The following is an 18,271-nucleotide window of genomic DNA, read 5'->3' on the forward strand; positions in this document are numbered from 1 at the left end:
CCCATCCCGTCTGTCTGTCTGTCTGTCTGTCTGTCTGACGCAGCTTGTCAAGAGCAGTTGATCCAAGTTTACTGAATTTTCCAGGATGATAAAGGAAAATCTGCACAGTTTGGTATAAGGTGTCAAGCCTGACACGTGTAAACAAGCCTGTTAGGTTGGCCTTTGCACAGTTTGATTGTGTTTTCTGAGGGTCCTTATCCAAGCAATTGAACTCAGTGAAATATGGAAAGAATTTGCCTGACGGTCTTCTCCACTCGAGAAATAAATCACGTCCCACATGTGCATTATTTTACGGGGTCCTTAGTTAAGGACGTTCGAGTTGAGTGGCTGCTAATTTGGCATCGTGTGGTTTTGTTAGTGAGTCTGTCCTATACGGTCTACAGATGGTCCGGATAGCTTGCCATGTGGAGCCTGGTTTATCTTATGATCGTTATTGATGCTGAGTGTAGTTTTGCCTTGGCTTCATTTGAAAAGCCTGCTATTATGTTATTGGGAGTCATTAGCCAAGCGCAACAGACCGGTAACTCTTGGAATCCTCTATGCATAACGGTTTCATTAAAGGTTTAAGAGGCTAGTGAATTATATAAAGCAGCCGACGCACAATTATTGAGATTCAGTGTTCCCATAAAATGCTTTTGATTGAGCAGTTAAATTACAGCATGTATGCATTTTTGAGTGAAGGCATGGAAATTCCACAGCTGGGATTTTTAAACATTTGTAAATTGTTCTGCTGCTTTTATGTAGAATAGAGAGGAAATCCTATTTGGTGGTGTCTAAATGTTAAACAGGTAATGTGGCTAACCGTGTTAAGATTATTTGCGAAAGCTGCTGCCTCATGCCTTCCTTCATAATCAGAATCATTGCCATTATTAGGAATTAAAGACAATCAACAAATCATTCACATCCCACCATTCTTATAAAACACATTTTATTCTTCAGGTAAGGATATGTTAAAGTTCATTGCAGTTAACAAAATACATTTATGCTTCTGGACCTCCAGCCAGTTTTCCCTTACGCACGTCCCATATTTAATAATGCAGGCACATTCCTCATGCAAAAAGATGAGACATGCAGGAACCCTCACCCACCCAAACCCTTCCCCAAAGTCTCTGACCCCCGTGCCAGTCAAAAGCAACCCCTCCCTCATCCCATCCCTCTTACACAGTTCCTAGGTAAAGAAAATAGAATCAAAAATGACATGTCCCTATTCAAGCAAGATGACTAAGAAGATGAGAAGCCCGTGCTTCGTGTTTGGAACCCTTTATACTAAATAAGACGTCGTGAAGGTGTGTGTGTTTGTTTTTTTTTTTTCAAGCTTAGAAACCTTAGTTGATTTCACCTGCAGAAATGTAGCTGCTTATCACCATCACGGTGTGTGACTTATAATGTGACGATAAACTTGCTTTCATAGGTTTTGTCAAACGGAACCGAGTGTAGAAATATTCACCTGAGCACTTCTGCTTGTAAGACTCTCGTTCGACGCGATGGATAGATAGATAAATAAATAAACAGACAAATAAATAGTTAAATAAATAATGACGAGGAGATAAAAGTGCAGTGCTCATTAACATATGATGTATAACCGAAACCTTTTTTTTTTTTTTTTTTTTTTGTGAGAATGAACAGAAAACAAATGGGGAGATGTTCTGGAGATGTTGGATGGTGATAGGAAAGGCACACGTGGCTGGATGGCTAAAGCTGCGTGTGTTTGTTGTTTTAGTCAAACCTGCACTTGGGGATTTACTCTTTTCTATGCCTATCCCTTGTGTGCAGTTCATAGTCATTGTGATTATATGGCATGCCAACTCTGTGTCCTTGAATTTGGCTATCCACCATATGTTCCTGGGTGTATTTAACATAACTTAATTCCCAAATGGACACTATTTGGCATGCTGTCATACTTTGCCATACTCAGTCTTCCCACTATTTGGCAAGCCAGGCTAGGGCAGTGTGATTTTTGTAAAATTGGCATATTTTGTATGTCTGTCTGGGTCCCTATTGTTTTGATTGTCTTATTGTAATGCCTGTTGTGGTCACATTTAGAGAACGGAGCTCATCAGAGAACCACACTAGGTTATTGGCCATTATTCCATGTAACAACCACATGCTATGTGGCATTATGTATGTGTATGCACTAGGTAAACCTAAAATGATGGGTACCCTTTAAAATCCCTTGGTCGAAAGCTTCCTTTTTTGTTCATTAGCCTGGGAATCCTCATAGTAATGAGGGCCATGGGTTAAATCAGTCTATTACAATATAGTGGAAAAGCTCTGTAAAGAAGTGGATTGAATAAGGCATGACAAAAAAGTGTGCTGTGTGAAGTTGGTGTGAAGTTGCTCCACATTCCCAGTCTAAATAAATATGCAATGAATGGGTCTTGACATTGACTTGTGCTGTCTACGTATGCTCAAATAGGGAGAAGAAACTGAGAGTGATGTGTGCTATAGTGTAACACATTCATTCATCTACCTAATTGCCGTGAAACATCAGAGCAGGTAGATGCATCTGTGACCTATGATTGGCTATACATAAAGCACAAATGTTTTGGCAGTAGAGGGTAACATGTGATTACAAACACATGCCATCTCCCATATTCAGGCCTACAAGATCAACATGTACCCATTCAGAATAACCAACATGAACTCTTCATAGATCAAGTACTTATTACAAAGTCGGTTGGGTTTGGTTGGTTCGTTACGAGTTTTGGTTGCCATGCACCATACCAATTTGAGCTTTCATGTGCGTGTCTTCTAATGCCACCGGAGAAGAGCTCGTATCTGTCCAGAGTGACACAGGCCTCTCTGTGCTGATATGGTTGTGATTGGCTGGTATCAGGTTTTGGTGTGTTGAGATGGTGCAAGATGCCATCAGGACCAGTTAGGAAAGCCACAGCCTTGACGAAACGCAGATCTCTTTGCCTACTTGTATGGTACTGTAGATAGACCCTGATTTACTTTCTGGATAAAACTCAAATTCCTCTTGTCCTCCCACCCTGATCTGATGTATTAATGTGCTGCAGTCCAGCTCCTAGTTGTGCTACTGCTCCCCTCCCATTCACAGTGGTGGTCCTTCCTCATCGATGAAGCTGATGTGCTCTGTTGAGCTCTTTCCTCCTGTATCCCACTCCTGCATCTCCAGTTCCAGCTGAGGTTGCTCAGTGCCAGACATTGCCTGGGCACACCTAGACGTCTGCCGGCGCCACGGGAAGCCCATCGACCCCTGGCCATCTCTCAGAGAACACAGCACGAGAGAAGAGGGGTGTGAGCAGGATGCTGTGGAACAGGGCATGGTCTGAAGTATGGGTGCGGAGGCAGAGGAGGCTGGAGAGGGACCGTCCTTCAGTCTGTGGTCGCCTGGGGAGTTACTTAGTGAAGCAGGTGCTGAGCAATGGGAGTGTGGTGGGGGTGGGTTCACTTGGGAAGATGGCGAGATGTCTTGTGATGATGGGGGAAGCAACAGGCCATGTGTGCAGTTGCTGGGGCAGGAGGGGTGTGGTCCTTGACAAGGCGTCAAGGAAGGTGACTGAGAGCGGGATGAGGATATCGAAAGGGTGAAGGAAAGAGAGGGAGAAGTGGTGCAAGAGGCAAGCCTGTCTGGAGCTCCCTTCCCATAGCCATTTGTAGGGCCAAGAGGGATGTCATGCTGTCCTGCCCCTGTGCCATCTTTTTGAATGGTCTCTAAATGAGATAGGCTGGCATGAGGGGAGCCATTTGAACAAAACCCCTGGGATTGCAGTCTCTGAGGTGGGCTGGTGGGTATGAGACAGCTGGGAAGGCCTACCACCCCCACAGGGTCTGCGATGTCCAGTAGGGAGCAGGTTGGGGCTGGAGGACAAGAGGCTACAGGAGAGGTAATGGACGGACTACCGCCAGGTAAAGTCATCGGTGGTGGAGGAGTTGAGAGGAGCGGCTGAGCAGCAGTGAGGAACAGAGGGCGCAGGAGGCGAGTCATCTCCTGCAATTCATGACTGAGCTGGGAGACCTGTTTTGACAAGCTGTTCATCTGCAGACAAAAGCAAGGCTAGTTAATGGCACTCTAAATGTAAACTAAGTAAAACAGTATTCATGCAGATAATGCACTGTTTACACGGATCAGCACCACAACCTCTTCCATATCACTGTTGCTGCTGTGCTCAGTATACCCAAACCAACGGTTCTACTGGGTTAGAGGCAGTAATTCTGTTCCTAGGAACTGGTAGGTTTACCAGTGCACCTAATTACTTGAAGTGTATGTCCCTTTGTGCAATATAATGTTCATACATTTTGTGTTTATTTGTATACTCATCGGATAATTCATTATGAACTTGATGATACTTTTATTGGGCAGGACCCTGTTTGCTCTGAGAATAGCCTAAATTCTTGTTGGCATTGATTCCAAATAAATTCCTTTGAGATCATGGTTCATCTTGACAAAACTGCTTATTATAATTGCTCCAAATGGTGCCAATCTCACATCTATCACAACCCGAAGGAACTATCAGGATTCAGATCCTGCGACTGGGAAGGCTTATGAAGTACTTTGAATCATTGCCTTGTTCTTTGAACCAGTTTGAGATGTTTTGTGCCTTGTGACATGGAACGTTTTTGTTCTGGAAGTAGCTATTATAAGATGGTAAATTCTGACTATAAAGAGACTTATAAGGTCAGCAACGATACTCCGTTCGATCGATCCTCTAGTGGTATCTAAGGGCCCAGTGTGTGTTAAGAAAACATGCTCCACACCATTATGCAGGCTGGGTACATAGATTGAGATTCATCGTACCATGTAACCTTCATTTAATTTCCATCTGCCCAGTTTTGTTGAGCGGTCTTTATCCTGTCCGCTATAATGTCTGACGTGCGTTTTGAGATGATTTTGTTCAAGATTCGATCAGGTGATCTTAACCAGATGTAGAATCAGGCATACAAGACTGACACATGAATACTTGCTGTAAGGAGAAGACCCCATTCAGTGCTTGTACTGCAGCATTCCCCTTACTGTCAAGCATATTTTGTTGGACTGTCCTGTGCATAATGACCACAGAAGGTTATTTTATGAGGCCAACTCATTTAAAGTGCTATTTTACAAGGTTTCATTAGAAAAAGTTTGAGTTTCTGTCATATATTAATGTAAAAAAATTCATTAAGTATACTATATTTATAACTAACTATATTTGTCTATATTTATTTCTTTGTGATTTTAGGTTATTTTAGGTTATCTTATTAACTGTTCATGCCATGACGATAGCCTCAGTAGCTGACATGGCAGTAAATTATAGCAACTAACTAACTAACTGAGATGATTTTGTGTTTACTGTAGCCTTTCAGACTCTTTAAACCAGGCTGGCCATTTTCATCGGGGTGTTTATTATCTGTGGCCTGCTTGTATTGCATGGAAAAAAAAATCAGGTTTTGACCTTTCTTTTTTTTCTTTTCTCTCCTCGGAACACACTGCACATTACAAAATAATCATTCTGTCTGTTTTGTGTTATAAAGCCTGCTCCTATATTGCTGATTGCTCATCCAAGCAAATCTGCTTCACACCTGCACATCAACGCAGGTTTTCCACTCTAGTTGGTTGACAGGGTAAATGACACATTAAAGCGTTAGTGTTGGTTCCAGACACTCACCTCTTCGCTCAGTTTGCTGATGCTCTGCCTGGTTTCCACCTGCTCTTGGCTCACTGGACTGGGTGATGAAGGACCACTATGAGGTAGGTTAGAGCTGAACTCAAACCTTTGTGCTAAACCAGAACTGCTCTCTGTCTCGATGCCATCCACAAACCTATAGACCAACAATGATCAGAGACACAAAGAAAAGAATTCGCAGCTTTTTTACTTGCTCGGGAAAAACGACTACATCTTTTTATATGCAATACTGAAGTGAAATATGATGAATTAGCCTTCAGATCCTAATACAAACACCTAAGATCCAAGTGTCTGGAGTCTCACTGATCCAAACCTGTGCTTTTCTAGTGTGAAATCGAGTGCCATTACTGGCTGGTTGTCATGGCAGCTGGACACTTGTGCTAAATTATGGATCGTACCAACTGCAGTTCTCTTGTTGGCTAACAGGGAGGGGGTCACAAATTAAATGGACATTAACTGTGATTCTTCCAGACTAAGCAAATGATTGTATCCATGTTTTCTAAAGACTCACCTGAACATTGATCAAATAAAAACACACCACATTGAATGCAGAGCCTTTCCTTGGGACCCTGGATGTGAGGTTTGTTATTAAGCAATCTGTAGGCTTGTTCAGGTTTGTGACATACAAAGAAATAAACTTTGTGTCTCAGACATACTAGGGTTACAAAGGTCCTTAGTCTTGCTGTGAAAATGTTTGCCTCCATAAAGAGGCTTGTGTGTGATGGCATGCAAACAAAGGTGTGTGACTGGATCTCCCACCTAGGGCTGAGCTCTGGAGGGGCACTGCTGAAGCTGACCACGGGTATCTGAAGAGTGGCAGGGCGACTGTGATCAGAGGGGGGACGAAAGGGCCTTGGGGGAAGGAGGGGTGAGCGCAGGGGTGAGTTTAGCCCCCTCGTGAGACGCAGAGGTGAGCGAGGTGCCCTTGACACAGAGTGCTGCTCTTCGTCATTCTCCTCGTCCTCACGAATGGAAGGAAGTTTCTTCACCAGGCCACCGTTGCTCTCCCAGTCCACCTTGGAAAAACATAAGGACACTTTGTATTTAAGGAAAAAAAAAATCAAGAAAATATCCAGGGCTTTAGATTGTTTTGTGTATAAAATGCATGCAATGGTGAATGGCAGACAGTAGGGGGCGAAGTAACACAATCTGTGAATGAGAAGATCTGAGAGTCTGCCTGCTCGTACGCAATACAGCATGTGTCTTTATTTTGTCTTCGTTTCATCTGCAATTCTAGTACATATTAAACCTCTATCATTCCTTCAAGAGTCTTTCCCTTTTTCCAGAAAGAGTGTTTTCTTGTGTCTCAAGAAAAATGGAAGAATTCAGACATGTTTTATGCCACGTTAATGACACCAAAGATCTGGGACATGGAACCACTTCAGTAACAGCTCTTCATGGCCACCATGTCAGCTGCAATCTCACTGAGCCTGTGGTGCTTGAGATGTTTATTTACATTTGTCATTGCAGATGACTGGCTCTGTCAGTATCATTTCCATGCACGCTACACCAACCACGGCTTCTACACAGCCTTTAAAAGGGCAGCATGTATTTCCTTGTTATTTGGAGCAGGATTATAGTCCTTTCTTTCTGGTCTCTTCAGTTCTCCTATATCATCGGCATCGTTTTTATACAACACAATTCATCCCTTTCTCCTAGCTCTGCTTTTCTTGTTCTTTTGCTTTTCTCGCTCCTCCCCTAGTCTTTCCATCAGCAGGCTCTAAGTGAAGGCATATTTTTGCTGCCTCCTGCCATTCTTAGTAACGAGGAGTCCCACTGGCACTGTGAGAGCTGGTTCATGTTCAGAGCTCACGTGTGTAGAATCAGTGACTGCGGCTGGATCGGATAGAGTCGAAATATATTAAAGAATTGAAATGTGTATAAGTCTTCGTTTTGGTTGCTTCACAAATAAAATCTGATTTTTCAATTCGATTTATTTGTATAGCGCTTTTAACAACCGATATCGTCTCAAAGCAGAAATAAAGAGAATAAAAATTGTAAATTAATATTTATTCCCAACAGCTAGGAAAAACTCCCTGAGATGATATGAGGAAGAAACCTTGAGACTCTGACTCAGGAGGAAACCCAGCCTCATTTGGTCAATAATGTCTTTTCTATAATGGTTAAGTTGTGCGATTTAAAAGAAAGGTCCTCATCGGACAAAGCAAATCAGCAGGTGTCCAGTCCATCTAAAACGATCGATGTGCATCTAAGAGCCTGTTCCATTTCAGTAACAGTGTGGCTTTTTCCTCATTTACACACACACACACACACACACACACACACACACTAATATGCAGAAAGCAGCCGTCACGTTGCTGGATCTAATTTTCCTCTCTCGCCCTTAATTATTTCAGCAATTATTAGCTATTTCGGCTAAATTATTTTATTATCTCTGCAAAGCTGTTTGCACACCCATGTTTGTGAATGTGTATGTGTGATTTGTAAGACTTTCTGGTTCACGGCACATTAATGCTCAAACCAATATGAGCTCTGGTGAACGCTTCACATCTACACACATGCCGAATATCAGACATTCACTACAGGTATACGTTTGTTCTATTCGGGAAATGCCCCTCGGCATGTTCTGTATTCGGAGCTGTGCTTTTCTGCGGTGGCAGAGCCAGAAGAAAGCCGCACTACAGGAAGTTTCCCTTCCCCCACTTTCTCTCGGCTTGTCTTGCTTTCTATTTTTAGCCCTGCAGTATCCAATCTTAGCTGACACACAGGGAGCTCCCAACCAGTGAGGGAGAGCCCCCGCCCCACCCCGCTCTATTCTTAGCAACGCCTCGCACTCGCAACAGCGACTGCTGCTATTCCTGTCCTCTGTGCTCGTGTTTGTAGGGACTGAGAGAGTAGGGCTCGTGAGCTGGCAGACATGTGCCGCCTGACAGCGAGGGGGAGAGGATGCCCAGTGAGAGGACTGCGTGTCTTGGGCATATTTTTATATGAAATGTTCCCACAATGACTAGAATATCTGACAGGTTTGACTTAGTGGGGACATTTGGCCCGTCCTCATGAGGAAAATCACTTCTAAAGAAAACAAATCTAAAAGTGGCATTACCTTTTAGTTACCAGGCTTAAGGTTAGGGTTACATTTAGGTGAAGATATAGCATTAATTAGAGGCTGTGTGTGTGTGTGAGTGTGAGTGTGAGTGTGTGAGAGTGTGAGAAGGGGGGAAGAAACCTGCCAAAAGCAGCAGATGGAGAAGCAGTCACTTTGTTACTTTGACGTACACACACATTAGGTAAAGGTCAGGTGTGTGTGTGTGTGTGTGTGTGTGTGCGTGTGCGTGAGTGTGTTCTTTTATCTAATTCCACACACATGCTAAATGATCAATACGAGTTGAAGTTCCTCACATTCTTTATGTCATAAATAACAGATTATTATCCTCAGCCTGGTTACATTTGTTACGTATAAGTTGCTATAAATGAGTCACGCTGTGGATACCAGTGAGTTGTTGACAACAATGTGTTGATGGCCACATTCTGAGGTTGTTTTTGTGCTTTATGTCCAAGCAGGACACAATATTGACACTCCCATGTTCCAGGATGTTGACTGTAATGTGTGTATGTGTGTGTATAGGGCCAAACCTGTATGGGACATTCTGACCTTCCTACAAACTCACCAGACCTCAAGCCCACTGAACACTTTATTTGGAACAGCAAGCAGCCGTCATCATCATCATCATTTTCAGTAACTGCTTTATTCTATGGCCACAATAGATCCGGAGACTATTCTGGGAACACGAAGCGTGAGGTGAGGACACACTTTCACACACTCATTCACACCCAGGGGCAATTTAGTAAAACTAGCCTATCGACTCGTACGGTTGTAGGAGATGGGAGGAAAATGAACCAGCGAATCTAAAACTGTGAACTGAACAGCATGTGAATCAGCAAAAAAAGACAATGCGGCCAATCATCACAAGATACTAGTGGACTAAACATAATGTCTATGTTTCATGTCTATTTTTGAATTAAAGCTCTGGGTTGGTGATCAGAGGATCGGGGTTCAAGCCTCAGCACTGCCAAGCTACTACTGTTGGGCCCTTGAGCAAGGCACTTAATCCTCTCTACTGTACTCCAGGGATGCGATATCATGACTGACCCTGTGCTCTGACCCCAACTTCCAGTTGGGAAATGTTATAGAAATAATTTCACTGTGCTGTAATGTATATAAATAACAAAATAAAGGCTGCTTCTTTCATTTCATGTGTTGTGATTACCACTCTATGGTACCACTCTTTCATTTCATGTGTTGTGATTACCACTCAATGCCACTCTATAGGTCCCCTGATACAATCCTGAGCTTGGGTTCCTGTATGTGTTCTCCCTGTGTCTGGGTTTCATCCAGGTTGCTCAGTTCCCTCCTGTCTCCTAAAACCATAGCAGTAAGTGGACTGATGCTAAACTGCCCGTTGTGTGAAAGTGTGTTGTCTGTAGCTCTTATGCAAGCGATCGTGTCACTCACATCCATGTTGTTGCCCTCACGCAGGTTGTAGGTGAGGTCGTGCTGGATCTCGCTGACAAATTTCTGCGCGTACTCGGGGTAGAGGCGCAGCACCTCACGCAGTCCCTTCAGGCTGATGTACTGCAGGTCACAGTAGGTCAGAGCTTTTACGTTAGCGTTGGTCTTAATCACTTGCTCCCTCGTCAGAGAATCCGAGCCGATCAGGTCGCCTTTACCTGCAGGACACAGAGATACTGCGTCAGGCTTTCACTGGCACCGTTCTTGTCATATATAATAGCAAATTAAAACACATTTAATCCTGAAGGATTAAACCTCTGGACAGTTTATTCCATGTATTTCATCCCTTAATCTCTAAATAAACCAGACATTTTATAACTCAGTCAATTATGTGTCACTAAATGAGCATTTAAATGATAAGGTTTTGTGTGCAACTAAAGTTTTTGTAGCAAAGGAGCTCAAAAAGCACTGCGGTGTGGAACATAGGGACTGTGAAAGCAATAACATATCCTGTAGACTGAGGCAGTGTTTGTGTCAAATCAAATCAAACACACTCTGTGGCGCACACACACACACACACACACACACACACACACACACACACACACACACACACACACACACAGAGCATTAGAGCATCTCCATTATGTGTATGTCACTGATAGAAAACGCAGTGTGCGTGTGTGTGTGTGTGTGTGAGACTGTGTGGTTGACGTGTGTGTGTGTGTATAGTTTTTTTAGGAGGCACAGATATGGTCTGTGAGTGAGTGAGTGAGAGAGTGAGTGAGTGAGAGAGTGAAAGAGAGAAAGAACCTGATTTATATTTAAGAGCACACTTCACTGCAGGAAAAAGGAAGACCAAAGAGGAGAGAGAGAGATATTCAGGTAACAGAAATATGTTGCTGCAGATGTCTAAATAATTTTGAAAATTTTCCATGAGCCTCTGTTCACTCTGATTAGTACAGCGACAACGGAACAGTGGACTGATGTTTATTCTATCCAGAGATGAGCTTCATATTGACTTTAATAAATAGCCGACTATTGTAATACTCTCTCTCTCTCTCTCTCTCTCCTCCTCCTTCTCCTTCTACGACTCTAAGAGAATTTTTTGGTTGTAGATGAAGAGGGCGATTGCATATGACAGCTTTAATTACAACCATGACTCTCTAAGTCTCTTTTTAGCCACTTGATAACGTGTGTGTGTGTGTTTGTGTGTGTGTGTGTGTTTTAAGGCTGAAGAGAGCAGCAGTGGCAACAAAAAAAAACAACAGAAATTTGTTTAACATTCACATGTAGCCCATAAACTAATGACGTTTTAGGAACATTCTGAATGAAGCTCAGCATTAAAGATGGACAGAACTGGTGCTGTCTGGTGTATATTTTTGAACTCCCGAATATTTGTCACTTTCTAGAAATATCATTCGAATTATAAACACAGTACCGTACTTTCTTCTTTAGCTTAACAAATGCATTGAAGATCTCCTCTGATACATCTGTAACGATATTCTTACTTAGCCATAGGATACCATATGATGAGCTTGTGGCCACTGAATGTCTTCACAAGGTCCTGGAAGATCCTAAAATTCTATGAAATTGTGTTTCCTAGATAAATACATAGCTGTGAAAGATGTTAGGAGAAACTACAGCATGTTTAAAGCATGTTAGAAGTTAAAAGCTTTGTCTAGCCTGATTGGTTGCTCTAACACCTTATTGTTTCACATTATACACATTAGTCACCACAATGTTCCTGGGGTTAAAGATGGGGTTAAAAGTGCAGAATGAAAAGCCGGGTAACTCCAGGGATAAATGCAGCAAAGGCGAGTTGTAATACTTTATGAATTCTTGGTTATTATCCTATTATTCTGATCTTTTTTTTTTTAAAGGGACAATGCACATCAATCAACATTTTTTGTTTACACTCAAAATGTAAATGTGCCAGAACTACAGTAGCTGAAGAGCTATTTTTCATCTGCAGTCCCTTGGCAGGTCAACACCGTATCATCATTTGCTTTGAAGTAGTAAAAATCTAAAACTCAGAAACATCTCGGTCTGTAAATGATAGCTTAAACCTCATGTGTCCTGTCAGGACCACTTTGTCAAGAGAGAATTTATTAGACGATATGTATACAGTTAGTGTTGGCGACATGGTTCTGTTCTGGGCAGGAATCCACGCGCCCGTCCGTGCGCATGCGTGGTGAGGGAGGGGAGAGCAGCGACTAGACAATAGAATTGACTCCCTGTATAACAGAACCACTAATCATGCATAGAGGTTTTTTTTTTGGGGGGGATAATAAATGAATGAATGGATAATTAAATAATTAGAGGGAGAAAAATATGTGAAGAGCTGATGCACGCTTGACGACGTGGCCTGCCAGAACCGACGTGATGTTTGATTTTTGTCAGTGGAAAGTTCAGGAATAAAAATCTGATTGCATTTCCTGTCCCATTACACAATTATTCACTATAGTACCATTCTGTTCTTTTACTGTGATTTAATAATTCAGTAACTGCAGTGAAACTAATAGAAAAGGTGTGGACTAATGAAAGGAGATCTGGAGGGATTATAAGTGGATATAAATCATCTGGGCTGTGTTCAGACGGGTCAGATTCGATTTGTTTGGAACTTTTACTGTGAGCAGGCGAGATTTATTTTGACACACGTTAAATGAGATTATTTTCGAATGTTTCAAACGACGTAAAAATTGTGAGGCTTGTGAAAAGTGAGTAGATTTGTAGAAGCGGATTAAGTTTCTTCGCATCATAAAATTTGTGACGATGCTGTATAACCCAGCGTACACAAGCCTACATCATTGATATCTACAGTACAAACTGAAAACCTGATTAAAGGGGAAAAAAAACATTTTCTCCTGCTGTCTGGGGGAAAAAACCCTTTAAACCTGTTTATTGAAGAGGCGAGCTGTTTCTATTTGTTTTCCGACTTAACAGGGCTGTACCGTGCTATAAAAATAAATCTCAGTAGCTTTGTAGAGAGGGTAAATTAAGTAAATGAAACTGTCCCGTAACAGTAATTTGCCTCCTACATGTCAAGAGAAAATATTTACTAAAACATTTGTCAGTAATAATGACAAAGGAAGGGGCTCGGTGGTTTAATGGTTAGCACGTTCGCGTCACACCTCCAGGGTTGGGGGTTCGATTCCAGTCTCCACCTTGTGTGTGTGTAGTTTGCATGTTCTCCCCGTTCCTCGGGGGTTTCCTCCGGGTACTCCGGTTTCCTCCCCCGGTCCAAAGACATGCATGGTAGGTTGATTGGCATCTCTGGAAAATTGTCCGTAGTATGTGTGTGTGTGAGTGAATGAGAGTGTGTGTGTGCCCTGTGACGGGTTGGCACTCCGTCCAGTGTGTATCCTGCCTTGTGCTCGATGACGCCTGAGATACACTAGGCACAGGCTCCCAGTGACCCGAGAATTTCGGAAAAGCGGTAGAAAATGAATGAATGACAAAGAAATAAGGACTGATAAAGAGTGGCGAATCGTCAGAGCTGTAGCGTCCAGACGGAACCAGTTGTGTGTACACGTTTGTACGCTGGAGTCTCGAGTCGAATTTCTTCCACTGCGTAATCTCTGTGTGTTCCTATAAATAAAGTCTCTGTAGCTTTATACGGTTTGTGTGTGCCTGGCAGCTTCCTGTGTTTCTGTGTTTGGCAGCGAGATGTACGTGTGTGGGTCTTTAAGAGAGAAAGCTCTGTCTGTGAAAGTGATATTGATGTGTTTATATCAGACTGTTCTCCATGTTCTCTTTCCCTCTCACACATTTGACGTGTGTGTGTGTGTGTGTGTGTGTGTGTGTGTGTGTGTGTGTGTGTGTGTGTGTGTGTGTGTGTGGATCTATTGCTCTCCCCTTCATGTGCCAGCCTGTATTAATAATCAAAGTGCTTCAATAATGCAATAGCAATCAATTATTAAGTGCAAAGGGAGGATGTGCCTCTGCAGTATGCCAGCATTTGATTTGAGCAGACTGATGTGGTCCTGCTGTCTGGGGATAAATACACAAACACACCCGGCACGCTGAGTCATGACCTTTGAGCATCTTAACACTGACATTTACTACACTCATAAGCCTGTGAGAATCATTAACTGTTGATGGAAAACCGCAATTAACAAACTAACCTGGAATGGTGACCTCTCGTTTGAGGGAAGCGAAATATTTTGGCTAGTAATTAATGGAAATGAACACAGATGATAGTGTGTTGCATATTGAAATGACACGGTTACAAGCTGCGCGGTAGAAGTCATCATGACCCGGGGGCACAGAACCCAGAGTGGAAACGGACAGGCATTTTTATTTTGCGTTATAATGGCACTCATTGCTATTTATTGGACCGTGTGGATGTGCGTGTCTGGGTGCATATGTATGAACTTCATTCCCATCTGGAACCTCTTCCTATTTCATTTCGTTTGTTTTTTTTCAGAGATAGCTCGAGTTATACGTTCATCTGATTTCTCTACCATTTATCCTGCACAAGGTTGCAGGGAACCTGGGAACTCGGAAAGGGCACAATCACACTCGCACCCCGATCCACACCACCGTCGATTTAGAGACGCTGATCGGCCTACAATCTTTGGACTGTGGCGTAAACAAGTGTACCAGGAGGAAACCCCAAAGCACAGGGGAAACATTAAAACTCTGTGCACACAAGGCAGAAGCGGGAATCATATCCCCAAGTCCGGAGGTGCAAGGCAAACATGCAAACAACTACAAAGTGTGTGTTCGAGTTAGATACAGTGATACTCGTATATCACCCTAAAAGGTAAACACACAAAGACTTTCGATTTTGAATTTAAAAACATGCCACAAATGACAGACATTAATACTTTTCTGGAAAGCTGTTGCTGGCAATTATAGCTTTGAGCGTCTACGGTAAGAAGTAATTAGCTTTGTGCATCAGCATTGTGGTTCAATTTATTTTGGCCCAATCCTCTTGGCACATAATCTTCAAATCCTTATGGTTGTAAGTGTCCCACTAATGCACTTCTAATTTCAAAATCCTGCATGGATTTTTTTTTTAATAGGATTCAAGTATTCAGACTGGCTAGGTCATGCAAGGCCTTATTGAGTTGGGATTGTGTGTGTGTTTGGAATCGCTGGCTTGTTGAACCGTCCATTTTATCCCCAGTGCTCAGACACTAGAGCACTGGTGAGCTCAGGCACTGACATCCAGTAAAAAGGACCAGAACACAGTCAGGAGTTTGCATGTTCTCCCCGTGCCTCGGGGGTTTCCTCCGGGTACTCCGGTTTCCTCCCCTGGTCCAAAGACATGCATGGTAGGTTGATTGGCATCTCTGGAAAATTGTCCATAGTGTGTGTGTGTGTGTGTGTGTGTGAGTGAATGAGAGTGTGTGTGTGCCCTGCGATGGGTTGGCACTCCGTCCAGGGTGTATCCTGCCTTGATGCCCGATGACGCCTGAGATAGGCACAGGCTCCCCGTGACCCGAGATGTTCAGATAAGTGGTAGAGAATGAAAGAATGAATGAACTGAATACTTGCTCACTTGCGAATTGGTTGGTCTGTCATTAAAGATCAGGACATCAAAGCTGAAATTCTCATCTATTGCTTCATACTCAACTTCTGAACTTAACACCACGTATCTTATTAAAAAAAAAACACAGAAATTGATCTTGAACTGAACTGAACTTTTACACAGAATGCGTGTATGTGTGTGTGTGTGTGTGTGTGTGTGTGTGTGCTTCACCTCTTCTGCAATCACTTACCTAGCAGTGCACAAGCAGCGGGAGCCAGAGAAATAAAACATGAACTCGGTTGAAGCCGAAAATCTGGTTAGAGTGAGAATACTTCGTTCAGCTAAATGTAAAACAAATCCATTGCTTCTGACAGCTTTATGTCAAGAATCCATCCTAAGTCGAGCTATCCACGTGAAATGTTAAATACCGCCACATAGCTGAGCCAATAGAATAGATGGAGAGAGAGAAGCGACAACAGCAGGCATAAACAATTCTGTAAATATTTTCAGCTTTCTGAAAAACTTGTCAATGAAACTTTAATGTCTGTGGAAGAAGATGCTTCATTTGCAGAGTCTAGATCTTACAATATTCTTCACTAAGTGTCTGTATCTAGTGCTGATGTGAACTAAAGTACAAATTCTAAACTTTTAAGGCATTACAAAGTACAAAAAGTCCATAAAGCTAAAGGTGTTCATCTGTTCAGAACTAAGCCCGGTTCCTATTTGGTATGTGTACGTTGTATTTCTTCCTCACTGTCATTTTCACTCCTCTTCACATTTTGCCTTAAGACATGTCTCTGTTCTCGCCCTAGGCTTGCTCGGAAGGGTCCATGGTCATGTTCGTAGAAAGGAAATAAGTATACACCCCAGTGTTTGCTGAAAACAACTAAGGACGTGAGGTAGAGTGAAATCTCATGAATAATTCGTGATCAATTGCCTCATTAATCTGCCAGAGACAAAATGGGCTTGGAAACCATTTACTAAGTCAATGGCAAACAAAGCAAAAATTCCTGTTATGAAAAATTCGGCAAAGAAAAATTTTTTATCTGAGATGATGTTCATTAATCATTCATCAAAGTATTGCTGTTGTTTTGGCATTTTGTCAGTGTTATTAATAAGTTTAATACAACACCCTGCATACAAATGTGGGAACCTGGGTAATAACTCCTGCAGTGAATATTACCTGCTGGACAAAAGAGCTTTGTTTATGCCATGAAAAAAATACAGCACATCCTCAGATGACCGGTTGACAGATTGCTTTAGCTTTCTAAAAAGAAAATTTAATAGGAAATTGAATATTATCGAAGTTAAGCATACATTATACATTACACACGACAAGACGTGTGACTTGGCTAAATGTAAATGAAAGAAAATCCTGGTGAATGTTATTTTTCTTCTCCTAGACAGTCCTCTGTCAGTGTTTACATTAATTCATTTTGTAGACTAATCTATCTATCCATCCATCCATCCATCCATCCATCTATCCATCTAACTATCTATCTATCTATTCATTCATTCATTCATTCATTTTCTACCGCTTATCCGTACTATCTCGGGTCACGGGGAGCCAAGGTAGGATACACCCTGGATGGAGTGCCAACCCATCACAGGGCACACACACACACAAACTCTCATTCACTCACACACTACGGACAATTTTCTAGAGATGCCAATCAACCTACCATGCATGTCTTTGGACGGGGGGAGGAAACCGGAGTACCCGGAGGAAACCCCCGAGGCACGGGGAGAACATGCAAACTCCACACACACAACGCGGAGGTGGGAAAATATCTATTTATTTGTTTGTTTGTTTGATTATTTGTTTGGGGGCATAGTTGCATGGTGGCTAACACATTTGCATACACCACCAAGCTTGGTGGATTAACTCCCCCTTTGCCAAAAGGGATTCCTCTCCCAGTTCATAGCCATGCATTGTCTGTAATAGACAGACATCTTGTCCCAGGTTACCATGATTTCTGCCCCAAGTCTCAGGTCTGGGATATGCTTCAGGATCCCTGCGACCCACTCGGATGAGCAGTGTAGAAAACAGATAAATAGATTCAGGTGAAGAACATTACAAGTGAGTCAGAATACCGTTCAAGCACAGAACTGAGCAGTTTAAGAAATTTGATTAAAAGGCAACAGCGTATTTAAGATGATATCGGAGATGACGGAGATGACGGATTCGCCTCACGTACTCTCTGCTCACACTCTTTTAGGAGAAGGATACTCGGTGTCGTGTAAATCTTACTTAATATATGGCTGATAAAATTCACGATTTTTTTGTGTGGAAATTGTTGTGGGGAAAAAAAAGGAACACGTGGTGAGTCAGATTTAAAAAAAAAAAATTACATAGAAATATTTCCTTCCTCAATAAACCATGATTTCTAAACTTATTGTAGTTTCAAACGACTGCTTTGAGTGATGTAAAGTGAGCGTGATCGATTCACATAGTCTAAGTATTTTAGATAATAATTAATTGTGTTAATCTTGTTCAATTCAATCACATGGAACGGATGTACACGTCTGAACAAATTCACAGCTGATGACAGCATTTTAGGTCCCAGTACTTTTTTCTCTGTCAATTTGTTTCAGTATTTTAATGTTTCTGTAAAAGGTGAGAGGAAAATCAGGGGAGCTTAAATTCCTTTTCCTTAAAATCTTCCCTCTCTGCTTTTACCGCACATCCTGTCA

The 18,271-nt window shown here is 42.3% G+C and overlaps 1 protein-coding gene across 1 annotated transcript in view; it reads right to left on the reverse strand.

The window, feature by feature from the left end:
- Positions 1–939: 939 nt before the first annotated feature.
- Positions 940–18,271, reverse strand: part of kcnh3 (potassium voltage-gated channel, subfamily H (eag-related), member 3) — a 168,098-nt gene continuing 150,766 nt past the window's right edge. Inside the window, exons 11-14 of the mRNA XM_027143559.2 lie at positions 10,102–10,316; positions 6,387–6,643; positions 5,610–5,763; positions 940–4,003 (exon numbers count right to left, since the gene is read on the reverse strand). Coding sequence (XP_026999360.2) covers positions 3,056–4,003; positions 5,610–5,763; positions 6,387–6,643; positions 10,102–10,316 — 1,574 coding nt within the window. The 3' untranslated portion in view covers positions 940–3,055. The remainder of the gene's footprint in view (positions 4,004–5,609; positions 5,764–6,386; positions 6,644–10,101; positions 10,317–18,271) is intronic.

Source organism: Tachysurus fulvidraco, chromosome 6 (genome assembly GCF_022655615.1).
Source record: "Tachysurus fulvidraco isolate hzauxx_2018 chromosome 6, HZAU_PFXX_2.0, whole genome shotgun sequence".
Taxonomy (NCBI): domain Eukaryota; kingdom Metazoa; phylum Chordata; class Actinopteri; order Siluriformes; family Bagridae; genus Tachysurus; species Tachysurus fulvidraco.